The 24,387-nt window shown below is 55.0% G+C and overlaps 8 protein-coding genes across 8 annotated transcripts; 6 read left to right on the top strand and 2 right to left on the bottom strand.

The window, feature by feature from the left end:
• Positions 1–1,291: 1,291 nt before the first annotated feature.
• Positions 1,292–1,751, top strand: DICSQDRAFT_129058 (uncharacterized protein; the record flags this gene model as incomplete). The annotated part of the gene is made up of 2 exons (XM_007369046.1): positions 1,292–1,422; positions 1,511–1,751. 2 exons carry the CDS (start codon positions 1,292–1,294, stop codon positions 1,749–1,751), a joined length of 372 nt encoding a protein of 123 aa, XP_007369108.1.
• A 3,768-nt stretch (positions 1,752–5,519) lies between these two features.
• Positions 5,520–9,666, top strand: DICSQDRAFT_67599 (uncharacterized protein; the record flags this gene model as incomplete). Its single annotated transcript, XM_007369045.1, has 13 exons — positions 5,520–5,835; positions 6,020–6,194; positions 6,250–6,920; positions 6,975–7,639; positions 7,691–7,819; positions 7,884–8,279; positions 8,338–8,466; positions 8,522–8,618; positions 8,667–8,776; positions 8,842–9,047; positions 9,139–9,228; positions 9,300–9,416; positions 9,498–9,666. 13 exons carry the CDS (start codon positions 5,520–5,522, stop codon positions 9,664–9,666), a joined length of 3,270 nt encoding a protein of 1,089 aa, XP_007369107.1.
• A 1,560-nt stretch (positions 9,667–11,226) lies between these two features.
• DICSQDRAFT_110660 (allantoinase) lies at positions 11,227–12,954 on the bottom strand. The gene is made up of 6 exons (XM_007369044.1): positions 12,733–12,954; positions 12,444–12,666; positions 12,317–12,388; positions 12,216–12,269; positions 11,485–12,156; positions 11,227–11,425 (listed from the first exon to the last, which is right to left on the bottom strand). Exons 1-6 carry the CDS (start codon positions 12,933–12,935, stop codon positions 11,267–11,269), a joined length of 1,383 nt encoding a protein of 460 aa, XP_007369106.1. The 5' UTR covers positions 12,936–12,954; the 3' UTR covers positions 11,227–11,266.
• Positions 12,955–13,872: 918 nt separating this feature from the next.
• Positions 13,873–14,464, top strand: DICSQDRAFT_67663 (uncharacterized protein; the record flags this gene model as incomplete). Its single annotated transcript, XM_007369043.1, has 2 exons — positions 13,873–13,913; positions 14,077–14,464. Coding segments are annotated over 2 exons (429 nt in total), but the record flags the coding sequence as incomplete, so codon positions are not given.
• A 1,456-nt stretch (positions 14,465–15,920) lies between these two features.
• Positions 15,921–16,387, top strand: DICSQDRAFT_30636 (uncharacterized protein; the record flags this gene model as incomplete). Its single annotated transcript, XM_007369042.1, has 3 exons — positions 15,921–16,109; positions 16,196–16,253; positions 16,353–16,387. Coding segments are annotated over 3 exons (282 nt in total), but the record flags the coding sequence as incomplete, so codon positions are not given.
• Positions 16,388–18,021: 1,634 nt separating this feature from the next.
• On the top strand, positions 18,022–20,090 carry DICSQDRAFT_163057 (uncharacterized protein). Its single transcript, XM_007369041.1, has 3 exons — positions 18,022–18,437; positions 18,498–19,213; positions 19,287–20,090. The coding sequence occupies exons 1-3, from the start codon at positions 18,063–18,065 to the stop codon at positions 19,468–19,470; spliced, it is 1,275 nt and encodes a 424-aa protein (XP_007369103.1). The 5' UTR covers positions 18,022–18,062; the 3' UTR covers positions 19,471–20,090.
• Positions 20,091–22,311: 2,221 nt separating this feature from the next.
• Positions 22,312–22,652, bottom strand: DICSQDRAFT_36635 (uncharacterized protein; the record flags this gene model as incomplete). The annotated part of the gene is made up of 2 exons (XM_007369040.1): positions 22,312–22,389; positions 22,449–22,652. Coding segments are annotated over 2 exons (282 nt in total), but the record flags the coding sequence as incomplete, so codon positions are not given.
• A 221-nt stretch (positions 22,653–22,873) lies between these two features.
• On the top strand, positions 22,874–23,834 carry DICSQDRAFT_110647 (Metallo-dependent phosphatase; the record flags this gene model as incomplete). The annotated part of the gene is made up of 4 exons (XM_007369039.1): positions 22,874–23,080; positions 23,126–23,280; positions 23,334–23,414; positions 23,470–23,834. 4 exons carry the CDS (start codon positions 22,874–22,876, stop codon positions 23,675–23,677), a joined length of 651 nt encoding a protein of 216 aa, XP_007369101.1. The 3' UTR covers positions 23,678–23,834.
• Between the last annotated feature and the right edge of the window lie 553 nt (positions 23,835–24,387).

Raw genomic sequence — 24,387 nt, 5'->3', positions numbered from 1 at the left:
CACGGAAATTGATCTGGACCGGCCTGAGATCAAGACGGAACTCGCTGACGGGCGTTGGCAGACGTCCTTCCAGCCGACGTTGTATGGAGCTAGGCTGGATAGACCTATGCCGACTCACGCACGTGAGATCCCCCTCCCCTCCGGAGGTTCGGCTTCGAATCTGGTCACCCCGTCCGCCTTCCTCGCACGGATGCCATACCGACTCTTCCGTGAGGTCCTGTTTTTGACAACTGCCCCGAGTGCGCGGGCAGGGGGGGTGGGGTATGACGCAGATGGACTCCGGGCGTTACCTACAAGTACTGCGCATAGCGCCTTGACCGTGCGCAGCGAGGCGAAGGAGCGATGCGCGTCACTGTAGAGCGTCTCACAATAATCTTCCGTGCGTTCGTCTTGAACGACGTGAGGCATGATTTGGAAGTCCTCTGCGCAATAAGGCGCTCATGGTTCGCTGTCGTGAGTGAACCAGGTTGGGTGACCCAAGAACCTCAACCACCGCCACAAATAGGCCGATAAGCCTGTAGATGATCGACCAGTGTGGAGTGTGTCTATCTGCTAAGGAGGAGCGAAGAGGATGCAACACTCAACAGGTATGGTTGCCAAGCATTTACACTGAGCGGAGCGTGTGGGTCACCCCCGTTGTGAGCCTCTGATCAAAAGATAGCGCTGGGACGAGCTGCATAGTGAAGTGATATTGCGAGTTCTCAGGCGCATGAGAGTCGGCACTCAAATGAGGCAGGACCGAGCATGACGCGCTATGTGTCTATAGACCGACATGATGAAGGCTCGTTATCAGGGATGGTCTGAATCGAGGCACCAACTTCACGGGTCATGCGGAACTGCCAGTCGATCCAATTGACGTTTGCATGCTTCCACTTACACCTTCAATTCTTCGAACTCTGCACTGTACTTGCCCCACGTCACATGCGAGTACTATGAGGTACTATGATTGTGCACGACCTGTGCGCTAGAGGTCCAGACAGCACATTTTTGGACACTTCCATGCAAGCATGAACGTCATAAGGTGCTGCATGTACACGTACGCGGCGGCGGAGATCGAGCTCAGCGCACACCGGTACAATGTAGTTCCGGCATCTGCAATAGTTGTATGCCAATAATGAACCAGCTTCCTTGACAAGGCTCATTCGCGTTGCAAATTCACGGAGGGAATTCTTCGGTACCCGCCGAGCCCCATGAGTATTTAATCATGCCCCACATCGATTCACCACCCCGCACATACTACCCCCACACCTACAAATCGAGCCATCAGAACCCTCATCCTCTTTCGTTCATCATGTCCTTAAGAATGGAGTTCAGACCCGCGACTCTGCTACCAGCCGAGCAGCCGAATATCACTACACTCTGTACCGCCGCTTGGAAGAAGTACTCAGACCTCAAGAGCTCAACCGAGGCAATCGTCTACTCGTACGTCGTCCGTCCACTCGTTCTCCTAGCCTTCCTTCGTTGATTCAGACACTGATATTCAACATATTTCCGAAACGGATTCTGACAGCTCTAGCGGTCGATGGTGGCACTTCAACGACAATGACACGAAGGACCATATTACCGTCCGGTACAACCGCAGGATTGGTGGCAACAGAGTTCATATCTATCGGGACGGGTCCGTGAACCTGAATCCTCAGAAGTCTACGCGCTCGAGGACTGCCAGGGCTGCCGATGAAGAGGGTTACGATACCGTGTCGGAGATCTCAGGAGAAGAATTCGAGGAGGAAGGAGAACCGACGGGAAACTAGGTATGTGTTTGTCTTCCGACCGGATGCATCCTGCTTGCATATTATGTACTAACCGACTCCGTGTTTTCGCCAGTGTTCTATCGTCTGATATCACTCTCGAGACCTCGGTGGCGTCATAGCGATTCTCCTTTCGGTGGTCCATGGCCGTTGGAGGTGTCTAGATTGTAAGGATGAGTAAAATATGAGTATCGTGCTGCCACTCGGTTGTAATGTCTCGGTTCAAATGATTACACCTGAGCCGATGACGGATATGTTCATGTCCGTAGTGAGCTGCTTTAAATCATTTGTTTCTCCTTTGATTTCCATCACGGGCCTGCAAGACGAAGTCTGAGTAGTAAGGGCGAATTGTCGCTGTAGGCATGCGTTGTTGAGGTGCCTTCCGTGCGCTAGCTAGAAGGGGATAAGAAGAGTTTATTGGACAGACCAACACTGCCACGTACATGAGGATGAAGACGATGAAAAGAACTCGAGCAGTGCACTCGATGTTTCGCTAGTTACAGCTCGGCAATATACGGTCACAAGAAAACACAGATTGACTACACAGGCGGCCCTCACGGAATATATCGAGACACCATATTAAGACTCCGCCTATATATCACTTTCCTCCTCGTCGAACGAGAGCTGAGCTCCTAGGGACCCAATGAACCTGTTCATGTTTCTTGATGCTTGCGGCTGAAATGCGGGTTCCGACATTTGGGACAGAGACCGGGAAGACCCTGCGAGCCTGTGTTTGACCTGCTGCAGGTTGACGAGGAATCTCGACGTAAGAATTGAGGTCAAACTGTGTACACTCATGGAATCGGGTTTCATCACGAGATAGTAGATGCACGTACGGTTCCTCGAAATAGGGTATGACGCTTGCTAGATCGAATACATTGTTGCTGCCGATCTGATTCAATGTCACACTGATGTCAGAGTAACTTCTTGCCTCGCTCCGCTACCCGCTCACCGATGTTAGACTGAATATCATATGAAGGACATTCAGCATCAGTAGTGTCCTGTCCGACGTGATATATTGAGCTGCTGAACGGATGAGAGAGAGAAGGGACCTTCAACTTCACTGACAAGAAGTAAATCGTTCCTATAAGTAGATCACTTGAGCAGTGCATACGACAAATACTAGATTAGACGACTAACCATCACGAAGAAGTGTACTTGCAAAGGTCGGTTTGGCCGAGTCAGCCAGATCGCGCCGGGACACTTTGACAGTCTCGTATGTTTGATACCAAGTAACACAGAGAACCAATAGATCGGCGAGAACCAGGGAGGCCCGGCTTGCGATGATGACTAGGAGATAGTCGGAGTTAGTAGATATATCGGACGAAGAGTACTAGAAGACCTTAGCATACGCCTGCGACCTGCGGTGTCAGATATGTGGGGTGAAGAGAGATAGTTGTGCGCTCACTAACTTCAGATTCACGCTTGGTGATAACATATCAACAACAATAACACCGCCTTGTGGATCATCGAGATAGTGTACCCAGTGCAGATTAACCTGGGGCAAAAAGGCCTATCAAGCAAGGTCGCTTGTGATGATTCAGAATTCTAGCACGTACCAGCATATTGATAAGTAGGGGGACCAACGAGAGGGGAAGCACGATTGCTGCTATCAAGAATCTGTATGGCCCCGGGCACAAGGCGTACACTCTGAGTGCGGAGAACGCTGTAGAAAAGGGCGGTGTCCCAGATTGTACATGCATAGCAGAACACGTCGCACGTACCAGCCCATGGAAGATACTGCAAACTTCTAATCACGACCGCAGCCATGATCATGACAACAGTGCTGCAGTGGCATCAGAATACACATCCTCCCACTCGAGTCGATGTGGAGGACTCTACCCCTGCCGAGGTTTTAGTATTGGGTTAACGTTTACAGATGACACAGGCCATCGCTCACGTGGAATGAAGCAGGAAAGGGTGCCACGTTCAGAATTTCGGTCGCAAGGGTAATGTATCGAGTAAGCACGAAGAGGATCGAGGCTCCGTTGACCTCACGGGGCATCCAGAACAGCGTGACCTCGCTTCCCAGTGTTATGAGGTAATCGTATACAAATAACGCTGGCAGATAGGCATGATTTGTTGATGAACTTTAGTGTGGGCCTTCATTGCGGCTTTGATGGGGACATACCGAGGACAGCGAGTCCATAACAATTGCCGATAAATAACGACCTAAACTCTTGGGTCAGAACCTAGAGCAAAATGCCACAAGAGCTGAGACATACCTCGCCTCAGCTATGGCAGCCTGGGTCTCTGAATCGGCCGACATTCTCAGTGAGCAATACACGTATACAACTTTGAGAGCAATTTGAGAGCCCGTAGGGAGAAGTGGTTCACGTAAAGTCTCGGAAGATGAATGCGCTTTTATGCATATTATCGGAGAACCCAATCATCATCATGAGTTGTAAGTCGTAAGTCGAAGCGCGTAGTGTCTATGTTGCGGTAACAGAGGAGCGCGCGCACCGGGCAAAGTGTCAATTCTATAGATGCGATCCCAATACCGAGCGCCATACTCCGGCTGCGATCTATTATAATCTTGGTAGTAATGACAGGCGGCGGTATTAGTCAACCAGTCAGTCCCTGTTTACGTCGTCCTGTATATAATTGGGACGCTATGTTGGTGAAAAAAAACCTAGCCCCTCAGCCAAAGCGGTGGGTCAGATACTTTTGTCATCGCTCATAGGATCCAGTTATATGCATACGCCGATGCCACCAGTTGGCTCTGCAGACGGCAAGTAGCCTTCGTCATTCAGTGTTCCGTTACAGACTGCCCGAAATGCTTCTGCATGTATCCGATTGAACGTGCGGGATTGCACAGCCCCGTCCCTCGCCGGTTCCGGAACGCTTGAACCCTTCAGGGCATTACTGTCGCTGTGCCTGTCCCTGTGTGAAGAACTGCGGCTGCTCCAGCGCGCCACCCGCAACGGTGCTCGTAGAGCGAGCGACATCGATCAACCAATGGCTCTTGGCTGTGGAGGGGGCTGAAAAGCTTGAACGCCCCTGCGCGATGTAGAACTGATGCAATGCTGTCACCCGGCGAATCAAACCATGTTAAGGTCGATGACTCGACACGAAAAAGCACTGCCGAGGCGCATGCAAATGATCAACCATCGGAACGTGTCCTATCTGTCATAGCAGAGCTAAGCTGCGGACGAAAAGCTCACCTCGTGGGAGCGCTACATCCAGCAATAGCAGTGCATACTTGTCATAACAATCGTGAGCCGCACGAGCCGCACCCAAGCCTGTACAGGTTAAGCATCATCGAGAAAGTGATAGAACACGCTATATAGTCGAAGCAACGAAGCGACACCTGAACTTCATCGTCCTAATACCCGTCAAATAACGCAGGACTCGGACTAGGCAGCACGAGACACAAAGTAAGACAAGACATACCCAGATCTTGAACGGAACTCCCACCGCTTCGAAGGGTATTGAGGCGAGCTTGTTGCCTGAACAGATTCTGAGGGTCGCGTTGTGTCCACGCACGTCTGTCTTCTGGCTAATCGGGCGAGCCTGAGGGCCGGTGCAAATGTCCGCAAATATCAGCATACTAATGGATGAACAACACGAGTTGAGAGCATGGGATATCTGAGGTACTGGCAATGATGTCTGTTTTGCGGGTGGCTGCCGGGACTCCGTACGAGGGAGTGACGCATCACAGGTCACAAGACGCGAAGCATCACGTGTCACACGACGCGTCGCGCGTGGTTCGTTACCGCATGCTCGATCGCGCGTGAACCTGTTCCCCTCCATCCCCTCTTCTGGGCCGCCATGCCTGCCCGCAATGCTGCGCCCTTCGACCTCGAGTCTCTCAATGCCGCTCTGCCAAAGATCTTTGACCAGGTCCAGAACACATCTGCCAACCACCAGAAGAACTATGTCGCGCTCTACAAGCTCCATAGGGAGGCCGAGCAGGTCAAGTCATCCGTTCAGAATGATAGAAGCACCAAGCTCGTTGGAGAGAAGGCATTTTGGGACGTATTTGACGATATGATGCTACGGGTTCTCCCTGTTAAGAAGGGCGTCGGTCAGGCGGACAGGACTGTGAAGTTCATGGGAGGTTACACCAAGTTCGCAATGGAGAAGAGTAAGTCCTCGTTCGCTGCCGCCTTCCGATGCGTCGTGTGGTCACACCAGGCTGGGAACCTCAACCCGCCTCGATGAAACAACCAGAGGCTGTAGTTGTCACGAAGCCCTCCACTTGTGGCGTCCCGCAGCTGCGGAACTACCTTCCAACGCGATCTTTGGCCCTAACGCGACTTGACTATTAGATTTCGAATACCGGAAGGAACGTGAATTGGATGAAGATGAAGACACGTTCGCCGACCGGTTCATCACACATGCCGTCCGCTTCTTCCTTGAAGGTTGCACCGCGAAGGACAAGGTCGTCCGGATGCGCGTCCTCCAGTGCATAGCAGAGACGATCACGAATCTAGGCGCGATTGAGTATGATTGTTGCACTTCTGCTGACTGGTCCCGATCAACTGACTCCCGCACGTAGCGAGGACCTCTACGCAGAGCTTCGCGCTGCTCTCCTCGACCGCCTTCGAGACAAGGAACCTAGCGTGCGCTCATATGCCGTCCTGGCTCTCTCAAAGCTCGCGATCTCCGAGGAAACGGCAGAGCTCGACGAAGACGAGCCCACCATCCTCGACATGCTCATCGAAACCATGACATACGACCCCGCCGCCGAAGTCCGACGCGCCGCTGTCACCCACTTGCCCGCCACTCCGTACACCTTGCCCGCTCTCCTCGCACGCACGCGCGATGTCGATGCTGCCACACGGAGACTCGTCTACGTAAACGTACTGGAGAAATACTGCACGGGCGTTGGGGAAGACTCCCGCACGCGGGTGGGCTTCACTCATCCGCGCGTGCTGACCATCGCGCAGCGGGAGCAGATCGTACGGAATGGCTTAGGGGACCGTGAGGACATCGTGAAGAAGGCTGCGGCGCAACTGCTCGGGGTATGGGTGGACGTCGTGCGGACGGAAGCAGGCAAGGAGGTCAAGCCGGAGGAGAACGTGAAGAGGGAAAATGGCGAAGAGGTCATCGAAGACCTCGTTGCGTTCCTGAACTTGTTTGACCTCGAGGAGGGGAAGGTGGCGGAGGACGCGCTAGGGAGCGTCTTTGACACGCGCGTCGACATATTCGAACACATCGAGTTCTCTGGTACGCCCTGTGAACATCTACCTTAGGTCCGCGTCCTGACTGCGCGTACCGAAGACGACTACTGGACGAACCTCACGCCCGAACGTGCCTTCCTCGCGCGTGTCTTCGTCGACAAGTGCATTTCCAAGGAGGCACATGCACGAGTCGAGGCTACGCTCCCTGTCACCACCGCGATGGCGTTCCGGATCCAAGACGCTTACAACGCGCTCGCAGAGCAGATGAAGGAAGAGAGCGCCTACGACGAAGACGACGAAGAAGAGGCGCGCGCTGCTCGGGAAGAGGCGCGGCTGGACCGCGAGCTGACGATCGCGGAGCTGCTACGGCTCGCCCTTAACCTGGACTACAAAGACGAGATCGGACGGCGCAAGATGTCGCTGCTCGTGCGCGGGATGATCGCGCAGGACTTCCTCTCCGAGTCGCTCCTCGCACGGCCGCTCGACGTCCTCCGCGTGATCTCGGAGAGCGAGCAGGACCTGATTCGAGTCGTCGTCGAGGTCGTGCACGAGCTACGCGACCCCCCGACCGAGGAGGAGAGCGAGGTCAAGGCAGATATGAGCGTGGACCCGGACGACAGCATGACAGAAGCAGGCGGGAGTCCGAAGAAGCCCAAGTTGCCGAAGCCGGTCGCAGAGATGACCCCCGAGGAGAAGGCTAGGATGGACGTTGTGGACTTGCGCTGCCTGTCGTTGTGTATTGGCATGCTCGAGCGTGTCAATGGGGTGAGTATCACCGCTGCTCGTCGGCGAGGGTGTATCTAACGGCTTGTCTAGACTTTTGAGGACAACCCGGTTCTGCAAGGGATCCTCGGCGAGCTAGTCATACCCGCTGTCAAGCGGCGGGAGATGGCTCTCCGCGAGAAGGGCCTCACCTGCTTGGGGCTCTGCTGCCTCATCGCACGCGTACGTCCTCCAGTTCCGCTTGCTTCACCTGCCATGATTCTCAACCGCATGGACGGTCTTGCAGCACATGGCGGCTTCCTCCTTCCAGCTGTTCCTCAACCAAGTCGCGGCCGCGCCCGAAGTGCTCAAGCTACGCGTGCTGCAGATCATCTTCGACATCCTCATGGTGCACGAGAGCGTGTTCCTCGCGCCGGGCAGCGAGAACGAGGGTCGGATCGTCATGTTTCTGCTGGCCATGCTCGGCAGCGACCAGACAGACAAGGTGCACGCGCTGGTGTGCGCCGGCACCGCGAAGCTCATGCTTGCAGGCTTGCTCGCAGACGAGCAAGTGCTGCTGGCGCTGGTACTCGCGTACATGTCGCCCGAGACGGTCGGGAACCACGAGCTGAGGCAGTGTCTGTCGTACTTCTTCCCCGTCTACTCGTACTCGTCCGCCGAGAACCAGCGGAGGATGCAGAGGGTGGGTCTATGTACACTGACTTGTGGACCGATGCTGATGGACGATTCCTTGCGAACAGACTTTCATTCCGATGTTCGAGTGGCTTACGAAAGCGTACCATACATGGGATGGCGAGGAAGATATGGTGGCTCCCTCGCAGGCCGCTCTCATGTTCGCCGACTGGACAGACCCCATACAGGCTGCGTACGTCATTCGCTACGTGTCCCCGTTACTCACGTTGAGATGGTCCGACCCGCAGGGAGGCCGTAAAGGGGCTACGTAAGGACGCTCACAAGGACCCCATCCATCTTGATCTGGCGCACGACATTCTCAAGGCTCTCTTCAGTATTAAGTACAGCAGTGCGTAGGATCTCGAGTCTACTGTGTTGTGATCTGACGTTATCACAGAGGAGGACAAGAAAGCCCTGTACCAAGTACTCGGAAAGCTGTATTTGCCCGACGAGGTAGACGCCGACAAGGTCCGCATACTCAAGCTGCTCGTGGACACCCTGCGTACGGTAAGCGTGGCTTCTGCTCCAATCTTTTGCCTTAGGGCATCAGAGCTCATACGGCAACGCATCAGCGCCGCCCGCCGCCGGACACGGCCGGGAAGAACGCGCTGATCAAATTCGACAGCGCGCTCGCGAAGAGATACGAGAAGCAGCTCGAGAATTTCAGCGAGGACGAATTCAGGCAGCTCGAGGAGCTCAAGGATCTATTCGAGTTCCTTGACGACATCGTGCCGCTAGAAGAAGACGAAGATGAGCCCCCTAAGAAGGGGAGGAAACGGTATGCCTCGCCTTATCTCGTCTCTTTGTCCCCCCACCGATCAACCGATGCCGTATACCCACGCCAATGTCGTCATTCTGTTCCCCTGCAGGCGTTCCATGAGTGTCGCTACAGAGACACCGAGCGTCATATCCGACGATCGCAGTCCGCCGCCATCTCCTCGGAAGAAGAGCAAGGCCAAGTACGTCTCGTGCTTTCCGTCCATGCTCCGTCGCTGACCCTTGCATGTCGTGTACCGCGCGCCATTCACAGGCGACGTCGTCTCTCCCAATCAGACGATGATTCTGACGATGATGCTCTCACGGAAACGTCTAGAGCATCTCCGTCAGCCACGCCTGCCCCCACGCGCTTGATGCCGAAGCGAAACGCGTAAGTCTCCTTTGCGTCGGACTGTTCGGTTGTGCTCGGGGGCCCATGCAAGATGTCGCTAACGTTGCGTATATCATGCAGTGGTGAGAAGGGGAGAAACGCGACGAAAAAAGCGATTCAAGAGACTATTGTCATAAGCTCTGATGATGAGGACGAAGATGAAGAAGATGACGACGGTGAGGGCGACGAAGATGATGAGAACAACGCGACCCCAGTCGCGAAAGCCAAGGCCAACGGCGCGAGGCGGTGAGTTGACGTTAAAGCTGCGGCTTCCATTCCAACGGCCTTACTAAAATGCGCATGTCTTCCCTCGTTGCTCGGCGTTGCCTGTGGCCGGGTACTGTAGAGCTACATTGCAGGGCAAATCGTCTAGAGCACGGCAAGAAGCGCAAGTCGATGAGGATATCGACGACATGCTGGAAGAGGGCAACGTCACCAAAGACAGTATAATGGACTCCTCGGAGGACGAGGAAGAGGATGCAGTCGCCAACATCCTCTAAATCGTCCGTGCCTAGGCTGGGGCTGGGCGGCGATGACTAGTTAATACAGTGCAACCAGCCATGTCGTGTCTCTCGATCTACCACTATCTTATTTTGTGCTGTTATGTTGTAGAGTAATGTAGTCCTCGTTTTGTACCGTGCACACCTCATATATCTCTGAACGATCACACAGCGTGAACAGGAACGCCTAGACGCACGGACGGAGAACGAATTCATTGTCTGCTTGGGTAGCTTGACTCCGCGGTGATGCTCTGAGTGAGCGGTCGAGGCTGGTCGTCTGACCGCTAACTTATTGCATGCAGTCTTGTAGTCGCTACCAATACTGTATGTAGCTTTGCAGAGAGGTCCGAGATATGCACCTTTTCGTCGAAGCCCATTCTCGACCTTGCAAATGGAATGCCCAATGAATAAAACCGATCGATTTGGCCTGATTTGCCAGACATGCCAGTAGCGCTAGCTGTCGACACTCAATAAATCCAACGAGAGGTGCCTCGTACGTCCGCGCTATCACTACCACATGTAACAGCCGCGAATTCTTATATCGCAATGATTATGCCGAACAGAGACCGAGGTTATGAATCCGTACGTACTCGTATCACACAAACCACGCTTGAATCACCCTGTACGGTGAATGTGGCGGCCGACGTCCGGACGATTCATCGAATTCATATCATCCGCTCCCAGCTTACTACGGTCAACAATCACGACGATGCCCGTAGGTGGCAAGCAGTTGCCCACGAGCTATAGCCCAGACCGCTATCATGGAGAGGAATTCCCTTGCTGCACAAGACCTTGTTCTCGCTCTTCAACTGGTCAAAGACAGACGTCCTGAAGACACGACCGGACAATCAGCAGCGCATCTATGAGCTACGCTACTAAAGCGCCCGAACGCCGCAGGATTGTCGCTGACCAGAAGCACCGTCTCCCGGCGACACCATCATGTCAACAATGAAGCAAGCGAGAACTCCTCACTGGCGGATCACCTACCGTGAGCTTTTCGGTTGTATGAATGTCGGAGAGGCATCCCGATGTCATCGGTAATAGCCGGACCAACACGAGAATGAACAATTGGTACCCGCGGACCGGTTACGCGCAGGTGCTAGGATAATCCTGGGGAATACTAACCGCAACCCGCCATATGATCGGCTACAGTGTGCATCCACAGGCCCGACAAAACGCGAAAGTCGGCGCTCTAGCAGATGAACCGGTAAGATCAGGACGCCCGGGATATGCGCGTTTGTTCCCTTAATGCCCAATCAGTAGCATAACACCATTCGCGTCAACGAAAATCAAACATGCACTCATCAATCCGAAAGTCTTTCTGATGTATTCTATGGCATGATGCGGGTTTCACAGCAAGGCGCCAACTGGCTCTAGATCAGTGAATCCGTTCACAGCACCGTCATAAATCAGCAAGCCGCGGAGGAACGTTCGGTCAACCCTCCCACGTAGTGCAAGGCCTTTGTAAGGGGTCAGTTTGTTCTTGAAGTTAAGCGACTCCTTCGTGACCTGGGCGACCGCTAATGGTTAGCGGGCACACGGCATGCCCCTTGTACTTAGAATCGCACCTTCGTCTCCGCATCTGGATCCCAAACGAGGAGATCCGCGTCGTACCCCACTTGAATTGTTCCCTTCCTGTCATCGAGTCCAGCGTGCTTAGCGGTCTTGACACAGAGCCAGTCGACGAGCCTATCGATGCCCACGCCACGCTTGCGGGCCTCCGTCCACAAGAGGCTTAGCCCCAGCCCAAGTGTGCTGATCCCTCCCCATGCGCTCATAATATCGCCCTCCTCGACCTTCTTCAGGGACACGACGCATGGGCTATGGTCGCTAACTACGCAGTCGATCGTGCCGTCCAAGAGGGCCGCCCACAACGCCTCGCGATTAGCTTCTTCGCGTATGGGCGGGCAACACTTGAACTCGGGTCGACCATGCGGGATGTGTTGGGCGGAAAGGGTCAAGTAATGGAAACATGTCTCCACGGTAAGCGGGAGGCCCGATTGCTTGGCGGCGCGAATAAGTGGGAGCGCATCAGACGCGGAGAGATGAACGATGTGCAACCGGAGAGAAGGATACTGCCTGTGAAGCGCGGTAATTAGCGCGATGGCATCGACCTCGAGCTGCTGTGGGCGGGACGCGAGGAACGTCGAATAGAGAGTGGGATCGGCATCCGCAGGCGCGGCAACCGTGCTGGCAGTCTTGTCAAGTTCAGCGTGGAAGCAAAGCACCGTGGACGTATTCTGCCCTCATGCGTATGGTGAAGACGACGATCTGTCCGAGGATGTGCATCTCACATTACCTGAAGCTCATTCATAGCCAGACGGAGGTCATCTTCGTTGACACATGGGAATTCCTACCGTGGCATTAGACAGTAGCTCTGTGCTCTCGTAAAGTACCCACCTCCACGCCACTTTCAATGAGGAAGCACTTGAAGCCTCTCACACCTGCTTCGACGAGCTGCTTCATATGAGCCTATCGCCGGCGATGGTCATTACTGCCTTGATAGAGTCTTCAACACTGATTCTACCTGATTGTTGGGTATGACCCCGCCCCAGAATGCGACGTCTGTCCAACATTGCCCGCGGGCTGCGTTGCGTTTCTCCTCAAGGTTTGCGACCGTCGTCGTCGGCGGTATAGAGTTCAGTGGCATATCTACGATCGTCGTGACTCCTCCAGAAGCTGCGGCGCGCGTGCCCGACCAGAAACCCTCCCAGTCTGTCCGTCCAGGTTCGTTCAGGTGGACGTGAGCGCTGGCGGTGCTTCGTTAGAACCGCATTCCGATGCAATACAACTATAACGACAGCCGCTGCACGCACTCAACTATTCCTGGCAAGATAAACTTGCCCCCCGCATCGATCCAATCCGCATCGCCGACGTCAGGGAAGTCGGTGCGGGCGCTGACTCGGCCGAGTATGTCAACAATCTTGCCTGTAGTGAGATCCACAATCAGGGTGGCTGGTTGAGGCTGTCCATCGCTCAGCACCACGTTGTAACCTGTGAATACACGCTGAGTGGACATTGCGCGAGCTTCGGGGGCGCGAAACAGGTTGTGAGGGTGAGCGAGGATGGCCCAGGTTCACGATAACGCCGCGCGTCGCAGTAATCTTGATAAGCCATCGGAAGCATTTTCTGCCAATTCGGGCAGCCATTGTGGTTCGAACCGTTGCATGTATCATCCTAACCTCATCAAAAGGAACACGAGCTAACCTCCTGGTATGAGCAGCCTTCAGTTCTTGGTAGATTCTTGAATGGGGAACTTGTCCGACGAGCAAAAACAATATAGTGGCACCAGACAAACGTCCACTTATCGACATATGACAATCTTAGATGATTTTGCAAGAGTATGTCCATACCAGGCATTGTGGCACAGCATTTCAGTGAATCTCATGTGGACAAGCATCACGTACGTGATCTGCTTGTGCGGTGCTCTCACCACCTACGCCCTGCAGTGCACGCTGTCTCATGTATTGGGACGTCAGACAGCCTACGGTCACCAAGACGAAGGACAGTGCCCCCCGCATTCCGCAACGCGTCCAGCTTTACAAGCCAATTGTGGCGGAAATCCCATGAGAAATTTGATGGCTCGTACCGTTGTCTTGGACCACCGGGCGGTTGCGTCAGGAGCCCAGTCTGGACGATTCGCAAACGGTGTCCACGACTTGTTGTCTTTCGACCCCCACATTCTCGACAATATCCAGCCCTCACTTCGCCATGTCCAAGTTACCATCGCCCCCATTACCCCCATTACCCTCAGAACTGGACCCTGTGGCGCAGGCTGGACCACCACGCGCCTTTACATGCACCCAGTGTCGCACGCGCATCACACACACGGCTCGACTAGTTTCCACAGTGAGTGCACGCCCGTTAGCACGCGTCGCTAATGCCCGCGAGCCCTGAGCCTTGGCGCAAGGGAGAGATTTGGAGAATCTAACCTCAATTCCCCCTGCACGCAGGCATACCGCGGGCATGCAGGCAAGGCGGCCCTGTTTTCCGATGTGTACGTCTTCAGTGTCATCTCGCGCCCGCATCGCGTGTCCCTTGTGTTTGCTGATTGGCCTTTGCACACCGCCTACACACGTTATCGTCTCGTTGCCCTGTAACCCTCGTTCCTTGTTATTGCCTTTTCCGCTCCCGTCCTGTCGCACACGTCCTATCTACAGGCGGAATATCGCGCTCGACCCGCCTTCCATACTTCTCATGGACTCCGGCGCGTACACGATACAAGAATTCATTTGCGCGACGTGCGAAACATACCTCGGATGGAAGTTCGTCCGAGCCCACGATGCGCCCGAACGGTGGAAAGAGGGACATTTCATCCTCGAGCTTGACTTCGTCGAGGAGCAGAGGACGGATGACGCGGGTGATCCTGTGGATGTTGCCAGGCCAAGTTCTCGGATAGCCAATGGCCTCCACAGACGGACAATGTCAGCGGCCGACCCCCGACCCCCGACGCCGAAGGCTGTCCGGCAAGGCTCTCGGAGTCTTCAGGCAGGCGCCCAAGAGCAACGGAGAGTAGATGATGCCGCACCGTTCTGGCAGCCGAGATGATTCATAGAGGCATAGTGGCATAGAGCTAGAGGGGGCGAAGGAGATTAATTCGTTCGCGGACATGGCTATCCTACTGCTCTCGACCTATAGTGTATTCTGCGCTTAATCCGTCCTGACCTTGTATTGCAATGCTGTATGTAGACCCTGTTTAGCTTTCGGACGAGCCAATGCCTTGCGTAGCTGCCGCGGCCTCCAACTTACAGGGAAATGAAGTGCGCGACGTCGGCGGTGGAGAAGTGCGTACCTTCATGCGGAGGACTCATGTGCTGCAATTCACTTCTAAAGTGACGATCCCAGAAGTGAAGACGATCCATGCATCCTGGATCATGGGAACCTCAACGCATGCGGCGCAGCGGGGCGCCGAGTGGGCCCGTGCTCGTTCCTTGACTGGAGAGCAGTAGCCATTCGATGAACCTTGCCGGGATATCCGCATTCAGGAAAATCCAGCAGCACCATATTCTGGGGCACCGGAGGTTGTCTGACCCGAGGTCGAGAATGGTTCGTTACTGTAGTATATGCATCAGGCGTACAGGGTCCTATTCAAATAGGCCGACATTTATTGGCAGATGGTCACCAGTCGAAAGTTGCAAGGCACCCATAGACCACGATTGTCGCAGTGTACACACTGCTTACAAACCTACCCTTACAGTAAGTACATCCGGTAGTCTTGGCTTACAGTACCTGCAAACGCGTACTCGGCTAGAACACAACAGCGGGGATGCAAGACGATGTCTCCAGGACATGACCGGGCTGGTGATGGGTACGTCATGGTATCTTAGTTCTGCGAGAGGGTTTCCATGACATGGCGAATTGCTACTAGGTTGTGAGAATGTGAAGGAGGCGACGCGATGTTGTTAGTCCATGGAAAGAAATAACTAATATATAGCCTCGAAAGGCAAGTATCCAACTCCAGGTGGCGACCGAGGGACTCGAGGGCGTCATCAGACGCAGCTCTACGTTTAGGTTCTCGGCCACGCGGTCATCACGATACTCGAGCTCAAGCGAGCTGATATGCTGGAATATGGAATAGGTCGACAATGGTGAGGACTAAGAGGCCGGCACTCGCCGTTGAGAAATATTGGCGTTTCGTCTCCGTCCGCTGAATACGGCCCCCCTTAGGATCGGTCTACTCTACCACACTGGTACAATCCCTATTGTGTTGTGATCCTTAGCATGGCGAGCTATGTGGGCGGACCTAGTTCAGGGTCGTCGCGACGTCAATCAAAACGGAGGAAGTTGAAAGACTAAAGTCAGACTTCGTGCGGAGCCACGTGGAGCCGTTCGCAGGGTCAATGCTTCCATTACGTAATCTGGCACTCCCCGGACGCGTACTGCCGATGGATTGTCGAACGCGACGGACGATGTTGGACTTGAACTGTTCTCCATGCTGGCTACACAAACAATGTCGGAACCTCAGGCTGCGTCTACAGCACCCACGCAATCCCACGCTACGCCTCCCGAGCTCGAACAAACGCTCACGCTTCTCACGTCGCATCGATCTGTGCTGGGATACATGCTATTATCGAGAGGGCAACCAGTGACTATCATCCGCCATTCAGGAGTCGTTTTCGAGGGGGAACAAGGGAAGAAATACGCGAGTGCGATAGCGCGTATCGTACACAGTGTGCAAACGGGCTTGGAGGACGTGAGCGGCGGGCATAATGACGGAGTAAGCACGCATGCATTGTCCATGTCTTCACGCGCTCTGACCCGTATGATTTGTCCACGCAGGACGACATACGCTTCATGCGGATACGGACAAAGCGCCACGAAATCATGATATCCCCAGGTGCGTTGCGCGACAATCATTGCGCCCATATCTCTGAGGTCGTACCCATGCGAGATGATGGATTGTTGACGGGGCCCGTTCTAAAATCCTTCGATGTAGGCGAACACTATCTGCTTGCCGTCTTACACGATCCGGCTACGTGAACTCATAGATGCCATCCGTGCTCATACCATGATCCAGCTTCCCGCGTTTGTGACCCGCTCCTGTCGCTCACTTGACTCTGTTTCAGCACGATCACATAGTCTTCGCAACGTACCCTGTAGCTTCTGAATACCGACTAAGTTATAACCGGTGGCACCCATCGCAGGAATATCAAGTGGGGATCAAAACAGGGGTGTATCCTGCCTTGAACTTTCGATGACGTTCGTAGCCTTTCGTGGGGCGGGTCCTCTGGGCCTTCCTCGAGTCTTACGGACATACGACCTGTTAAGACGCAGCGCTGATCCGACTAAGTCCCACGGGACTACCGTCCGAATCGCTTGCACGGCCCACTCACATCAAATACCACCACACGCACGTCGCAGACGTGATACGATCGAGAAGGCGCATTAAATGTACCTGGCTGCTGGGAGGCGCTCGATCACAAGGGGACATTACGGGCGCCGCAGGCCCCGACGGAGGCTGCTTTGGACATGGCGGGTAGTGGCGGCCACGCGCAGAGACGGTCGGGCCCTGTCGTTCATTAGCCCGAATGTAACCTCGGTGAGATGGGCTAGTCATGGATTGGGTACAGCTGTGCGTCTATTCCCCCTTAGTGGCGCATGGCTTGGCACGCGTGAGGGACTTGGATGTTCAGGAGACGGCAGGGACTTGGTCGACATTGGCTGGCCTGTCAAGCCGTCAATGTTAATCGTTCTGGAGATTCATTGGACAGGGCGCATTATTGACGGGAAGGTGGCAGGATAATTGATCGCCCAGGGCTCTGTGCTCGCTGCTCTTACTGGCCGTGTTATGTGCTGGCGCATTGCGATGCGGCCGTCCACGTCCATCCGATGGCTGTCGCTGCGCGTGGTATCTGTGCGAGGGATTGAGAAGGCCGTTGCCCAGGCGCCAGGCGGCTCGAGTCTATTCCCATTTCCTGAGCACCTGTCCCAGGCGTCTGGATGTAGCTGAGCTGCTGAAGTCAAATTTTGCCGTTAGGCGTTGCTCTTCTGGGCCGCGATTGCCTCAGAACGCCATTTTTTCCCAGCGGGCTGGCTCTGGGAACGGCTGTGTAGAATCCTCGTTTGAGGGTGCAGGCGGACTTGGTGCGTTGTTTGCTGTCCTTCCAGCCCCTGCCTCACGCCTCTCAAGGGGTTGGTGGGCTTCGCATGCAAGGCGGCATTTCGGTCGACCTGCGCGACTGCGTCCGATAGCTGGGGATCTATTGGGGCGGAAAATAAGCAACAGGGTGAAAAGACTAGACTAGACGCCGATCTCGATACTCGACGCCACCGAAGGGGTTCTGTTCATCAACAGAAGAACATTAGCCCGATGGATCGTTAAGCTATATACAGATCCTTTGGATCTCGCAAGACGCTCCAGCCCTTTGGCGACTGCCGTACCCGCCTCAGCCTCTCCGCGCTCGCCATCCAGTCCAGCCCTTTTTCGATAGAGTATTCTTTCACGGCAACCAATGCCGCCGCCCACACAGTTGCTTAAAGAACACCGGGTCGTCTCCCCGCAGTCCCCTCGCCTTCTCGTCCTCATCCTCGTCCTTGTCCTCCTCACCTCCAATTATACAACCCGTAGCCCTTACCCTCCCGTCTGGCTCAACCCTTGCCATATCATTCCACCCTCTGCCGCACACTATACACACCCACCGACGGCATGTCCTCCTCCACATCGCATACCCGCACCAAGTTGGCAAACGACCAACTCACTATCATGTTCGAGCACTACACCGACCAGCCCGGCTATCCCGACTCCGGCCCCGCCTCGGGTCGCTCCTCGCCTACAAATTCTTCGCTGCCTTGCACTCCGGTAGACAACTTCCCGCACTCTCCACTGGACGCCGCCGTCGCCTCCGAGGATAGCTGGAATCTCATTCCGTACGATGTCCCGTGGGGTCCCGAATACTACCACTACCGTGCCGGCACCCTTCCGGGTCCGGAGGGTGCGTGTATCTTCCTGCGTTCACCGACGCCGCTGAAGAACCGGCGGACGCAAAAGGCGTGCAACAAATGCCGTCAGCGCAAGGCCAAGGTATGGGATCGTTTACGTCTCCATGTGTAGTCAGGATCCAACGTCCTCGTCCCGTTATAGTGCTCTGGCACTCGCCCCGCCTGCATGCGTTGTCTCGCCCGCGGTTACATCTGCGAATACGTCGAAGAGGAGAAGGGTACGTTTACATACAATGCGAGTCGCGCACGCCGTCAGCGAGAGCACTCTGCGAGCTCTTCTGAGCCCACAGAAGCTACCGACTCGATGTCCGACTGCGACACTTCCGAATCCATCCTGCCCAAGCAGGAGCCCGGCCTCTCGACGCCCGAACTCTCTTTCTCTGACACGCACTCGAGCTCGTTTGACTCCACAACTCCTTCCATCCATTTCCACTCCCACTACGACGACGCACAGTACCCGATAATGGTCGGTTACGAGTACGAGGGCACCGTCGATGCTTTCGGAGAATCGGCGGCGGTAGGCGACTACTACGATCAGGCGTCGTACACCGTCACCCACGGCGCCCAAGCACATCAACTCCAAAACGCGTCTCAGGTGTACCACGAGGCTACCGACCATCATTCCGCCGCTAGCTCTGTCCACGCGCCTCGCCCTGTACGTTGTACGTCATCCCCGTCCTTCCTCAGCCCCGAGGAGCGCATAGGCACCTTCGCGACGTCCTTCGACTCGCAAACACCGCAACACTGCGACGCCATGCTGATAAACCTGGCGACTGCAAGCGAGGTGGCGCCGCAGATTATGCTCCCTCATGTACCGCCGATGGCGCCCACACAGGCTTCGGAATGCAACGCCGTCGAGTAAGTGTCATTCTGTCACCTTCCCCTTATCCTGTTCTCGGAACCTGACTGACGGTGATCCTTCCTTGCTTAGGTACGCGCAGCCTCAGGCTATGTACTACTATCCTCCGGCGGAACCCACAATGCAGTTCCCTTACCTGCAATACCAATACACCGTGCCGACCTACACCCCCGGCTTCGGCGTGCAAGAAGCCATCGCACCTGCGATGCTCTACGCCATGCCGATGCCGATGCTTCCTGTGGGGATGATGGCGTAATCGTCTCGTCGTTCCCCTCATTCACAAATTTCCCCGTGTATGATCCCTCCACGTGGGTATCCCGTTGCCAGGTGTCGCCGACATCGGTCGTGTGGCTTGTGACCTCCTCATCTCCTTCTACGCATGTGAAACGGACTCTGCATTGTTCATACGTATTCTACTGGTCGTTTTCACGGATATTATTACATTGCTTGTCTTCCTATCCCCCGCCACTATATCCGGTCTGTATCGCACCTCATTGGCTCCTGTTGCACCGTCCTCGCTTTCATCGTCCACTCATCTCTAGATATCTATCAGGCATCACCATGCATCTCATACTCTACCTCAATATACATGTACTGCTTCCATCGCCACCGTCCGTGTTCGTTATCTGTACCTACAACGTTAAACCATAATGCCCCTGGCCTTGCAGTTGCTCCAACTTTGTCATCTAAACCTTGAAGCTTCGCCACGAATAGGCTCCCACGTCGATCCTCCCGGCTGACTCTGTCTATGGAGTATGCACGTCATCTCCTAACTTTAGACACTGCATGCAGTCTGGCAGCGCGCGAGCCATCTGCGTACGAATTGCAAACATGGACTCTTCCCGCGCTGCGCTCAGCATTGGGGAAGGAAGTTTCGACGTTCGCGTGCGTGTCCACCAACGTCAATCACTCCCTTAGTCCTGAGTCTCAACCGCCCAAAGAACTCGGGGATCGTGGGGAGCGCGTTCCTGAGCTGTGGCACAGCCCACCTTCCGAGCTGTCGGCGTTTAGTTTGGAACGTCGAGTATGTGGCGATTGCACGAGGCTATACTAGTAGAGTGCGTATGACAGATGACGCCGGGATCCGCTGAAACGACTGTTGCGACCATTAAAAGCTTGACCGATGACCTGAATGACGAAAGATCGAAGCCAAACGGGACGCCGCCATCCGTATCAGTTCGGAGTCCTGGCCATAGGAATGCGAAGGAAAAAATATCTCGCACGTAAGTTGCGTATAGGCAGATCTCGAGCGCCTGCGTCGAGTCGTTTTGGTGCCGGGACGCGGCGCGGCCAGGGACGTCGGCACTGCTGACCGTGCCGTCGCCGATAGCCATGAGGACGAGGACGATGTGGCGGCGGGCAAGCCGTTCACCCTCTACTTACCGTGGCAGACGTAGCAGCGCGATTGCGATCAGGAGCGCCTTCAATGGGCGCCCCGACGCGCCCGACGTCTGCTACTGCAGCTACGACGGTATTGCCGTTAATTGGGGTCCCGAGGCTGCCATCTGCTGCAGCCCGCTGCCAAGATAGGTGACGAGTGGCGTAGGTCTCATGAGGATGGCAGCGGACCGCCACATTACAATTAGTCTCGCTCAGAGCCTATCATCGGCGCGCACAATCTCTCGGCTTATGGGCCGTTATTGACCAAATACATAGTCCTCGCTTGTGACCCTGTAGCTCTGGAGGACTGCGTGACTGCGCCTCCTACCGCGTCGTATCAACTTCCGACAGCAGCCAGGGCGGCCTCTTCGTAGACTTTAGACCCCGATGGCCTGGACCAAATTCTACTACGTTTCTACGATCAGTGGGGTACCAAGAGAACTCAAAATACTGAGCGAGCGCTGATTGGGGCGCTGCTTGCCAACCTAGCGTTGAACGAGGCTGGAAATAAGAGGAGCTTACCCGGTGCTTGGAACAGGGGAGATACTGGGTACTCCGAGCAACCTGATCAATTGCACCTTGGTGATGCTCCAACCACCTCCGACCTTGACGCCATGCCGACGCGCGGGAATGAAGGCAAATTGGCCCACGCGGGAGAAAGGTCCAAGGAACAGTGATTCTGTTTAGTCAGACTGAACGGCTAATAAGGTACGGTGGCTCACCGTCAGCCTCAGTCGTTCTGTCGTTATCGGCTTCACGCAAGCGCAGGGACCCACAACGGCAGGCGAGCTGCGGCCGGCAGTTTCGTACTGCCCTATCGTCCGGAAAAAATAATCAGCGGCAGGGTTTCCTTCATCGCGGAAATAGGGACATCATGAAGTCAGCGAAGCTCCCCTGAAAGAGTGAACGTTGTCATGAGGAGTCGTTAGACATCACGTCGTACGAACGGCTAGGAGCTGCTTTCAGCCTGGACGTATCAAATGACGACAAGCGATAGCAGCCTGTGGAGACTGTCCTAAGCGAAGCGGGTGTCTTCTAGGAACGAGGACCGTTGTCTTACGTCTGCAGCAGGGCACGAGCTGGCCGCATCTTGGCCCACTGTGAGAGCGAAGAGTGCGTGAACTGATGGCGAGCTTCGCTTCGTAACCACCTGATGACTAAACCGCGCTCGGAGGCGAATAGAAGGTCATGCATGTTGAACAGGTGCACCCCGTCCTCAGGATGCGTGAGTCAGATCCGGGAACGTGGTCGTACGGACCTGTTCAAGCGGGCGATTGACTACAGAGCTGCTAACGCACTTGACGGTACGGGACCATCGTTGAGAGTGGCACAGGTCACAAGTTCAGTAGACTTGCTGTCTTGTCGGGCGAACATCGGAATGACACGAGTTGATGGCATTCCGGACAAGATAGCGGTGGTTACAACGACAGAGAAGCCCTTGGACGATGGATGCTAATCCGGGGCGTGGGATTGCAGAGCGCGGCAGTGTTTAGTAGTGGAAGAGCGGTGAGATCTGATACCCATGACGGCTTCGCAGAAACGGCATGAGACCATATGCGACGAGAAAGAATACCAACGCCTACAGAATGTATAGTATCTTCAGAGGACCACCAGGCAGCCCTGAGGTGAGTGATTGATCTATATCGCCGGTGTGTCGGGGACAAAAGAGGCCATCCCAGCCCAAAAATCGCTATGATCGCGGAGGGTCATGAGAGGCGGGAGGTGCTTCTTTGAGTGGATGCGACTGGCGTGCTTGGCTCAATAGTGACTCCAAGCCCTTATCTTTGACCGCTTTCTGTGCACGCATTGTGGGTTGAAAGGCGAGGATGCGTTGCCGGAGAAGACGGCACCCACCTGAACACATTCCCGGTACTCCTGCCAGATCTTTCCACAGGCCTTTTCGAACTCTGCTGCCTTCTCTTGGGAAAATTTCGTCCGCTGCTCCGGGGTCACCGAGGCCGAAACGGCAGGTTCCAAGTAACCTTCGAACCAGGCGTTAAAGCATGCGTCGTACTTGCGTTTCAGGGGTGTACACTCTTCAGAAAGACTGTGGGACATATTCAGAATTCACAAGCAGCAGCGCGGCAGCAAGTGAGCTGGAAGGAGCCAAGTAAGAGAAGGGGGTCAGTCGTGGCTCACTGACAGAGGTTGCGTCACATCTGCGGCATTCTAGGTAACATAGGCGCCCATTTCCTGCTTGCCACGTGGGCGACGGGCTCCGCTCTGGTCGCAGCGCACGCGGTCAAACGGAGCTCGGTGTTCGTCTTGTTCGTTCCGCCATGGTGTTAGTCCTTGTCATCGGCGACCTCCACATACCACACCGCATCCATGATCTCCCGGCAAAGTTCAAGAAGCTCTTGGTTCCGGGAAAGATCCAGCAAATACTCTGTACCGGCAACGTATGTGATCGGGAGACGTACGAGTACCTGCGGACGGTCTCACCAGACGTGCATGTCGTAAGAGGGGACTATGACGAGGTGAGTGCTGTACTGGTAGTGCAAAATTATACCTGTGACGGTGTTTCTTGAAAGAGTTCATTCCCACTTTCGGTGACGGTTGCACATTCGCCGATCCGCATCGGTGTAGTGCATGGTCATCAATGTATCCCAACGGGAGACCTCGATTCCCTCAATGCGATAGCAAGGCAGCTTGACGTGGACGTTTTGGTGTCCGGGCATACACACACGTAAGCTCGCATTGCCGTTCACAAGCGGGACGCAACTCATCATGCCTTCTTAGATTCCAAGCGGTTGAGTACGACAACCGCTTCTTCGTCAACCCCGGTTCTGCGACGGGGGCATGGATAGGAAGTTACAACGGGTACGTACTTTCATCTGCGCAGTCCAGTGCGCGGCCTCATGTATCTCTCGTCCAGTGATATCACTCCCTCGTTCGCGCTCATGGACATCCAGGGCCCCGTGGTGGTGACCTACGTATACCAATTGATTGAGGGCGAGGTGCGCGTCGAGAAGATCGAGTACAGGAAGGAACCTGAGCCGGTCCGGGAAGCGCCACGACCCATTGCGATGCCGCAAAGCATCCCTTCCACCCCAGGGCCACAGCATGTGCAGAGCGTCTGGTGATCGTTTTATCCGTCGGCGAGTAGGTGTCGTTATTCGCGGTCGTTCTTTGTATTATCATATTGTGTCCTCGCGGTATTGTATTCGTCTCTGATATCACATCTCTGATATCACCAGATTGCCGTTCATCGGATTCTGCTGAACCATATATACTCTCTCTTGAACTCACACGAGGCTTCTGCAGAACCTTCACCTCTCCGAGAGACGGCGACACAACACTAGAGTTGGAGCCCCGATTGTCTCCTGCTAGTGGCATCGCATCCGCCACTTCTCTTCGCAGTGTTAGGAGTTCCATACCACCACCAGCACGCTGGGCTAGCAGCCTCACATGAATTCGCCCCTCTCCGGAGGCAAGTCTGCAGGGGCGTGTTCGTTGCTACCGATCATTTGGTGAGCGCGAGGCTTGTTGTAGTTCAGTACGATCGTCGTTCGCAGCCAGTAGTCTCGCCTGCGGTCATCCGTCTCTCCGTCCGACCGCGCTTCACGGACATCCAGATTCTACGACCCTGTACGGATGGATCTCTGTGACAAGACACCGAAGATCAGTTTCCCAGGTGTCCGAGGAATCGCTTTGCCCTTACCTCCGCCGGTTGCTCGCTACCCTGGCTTGGATGGCACGTGCCGTGGCGTCGCAGGCACAAGCCAACGCGCCCTCAGCCGCACACTGCAGGGGTTACCGTGAACGGCCAGAAGCACCATAGACATGTCTGGCG

The sequence above is a fragment of the Dichomitus squalens genome, assembly GCF_000275845.1.
Source record: "Dichomitus squalens LYAD-421 SS1 unplaced genomic scaffold DICSQscaffold_43, whole genome shotgun sequence".
Classification (NCBI taxonomy): Eukaryota; Fungi; Basidiomycota; class Agaricomycetes; order Polyporales; family Polyporaceae; genus Dichomitus; species Dichomitus squalens.
The sequence above is the reverse complement of the archived record's forward strand: the minus strand, read 5'-3'. Positions and strand labels throughout refer to the sequence as shown.

Coding starts and splice junctions, on each gene's coding strand:
- DICSQDRAFT_110660 (XM_007369044.1), bottom strand. CDS start 12,935: ATGTCCACTCAGCGTGTATTCACAGGTTACAACGTGGTGCTGAGCGAT. Junction 12,389..12,443: donor GGGTCATACCCAACAATCAG/GTAGAATCAGTG, acceptor CGCCGGCGATAG/GCTCATATGAAGCAGCTCGT. Junction 11,426..11,484: donor ATCCAGATGCGGAGACGAAG/GTGCGATTCTAA, acceptor GCGGTCGCCCAG/GTCACGAAGGAGTCGCTTAA.
- DICSQDRAFT_163057 (XM_007369041.1), top strand. CDS start 18,063: ATGTCCTCCTCCACATCGCATACCCGCACCAAGTTGGCAAACGACCAA. Junction 18,438..18,497: donor GCCGTCAGCGCAAGGCCAAG/GTATGGGATCGT, acceptor GTCCCGTTATAG/TGCTCTGGCACTCGCCCCGC. Junction 19,214..19,286: donor TCGGAATGCAACGCCGTCGA/GTAAGTGTCATT, acceptor TTCCTTGCTTAG/GTACGCGCAGCCTCAGGCTA.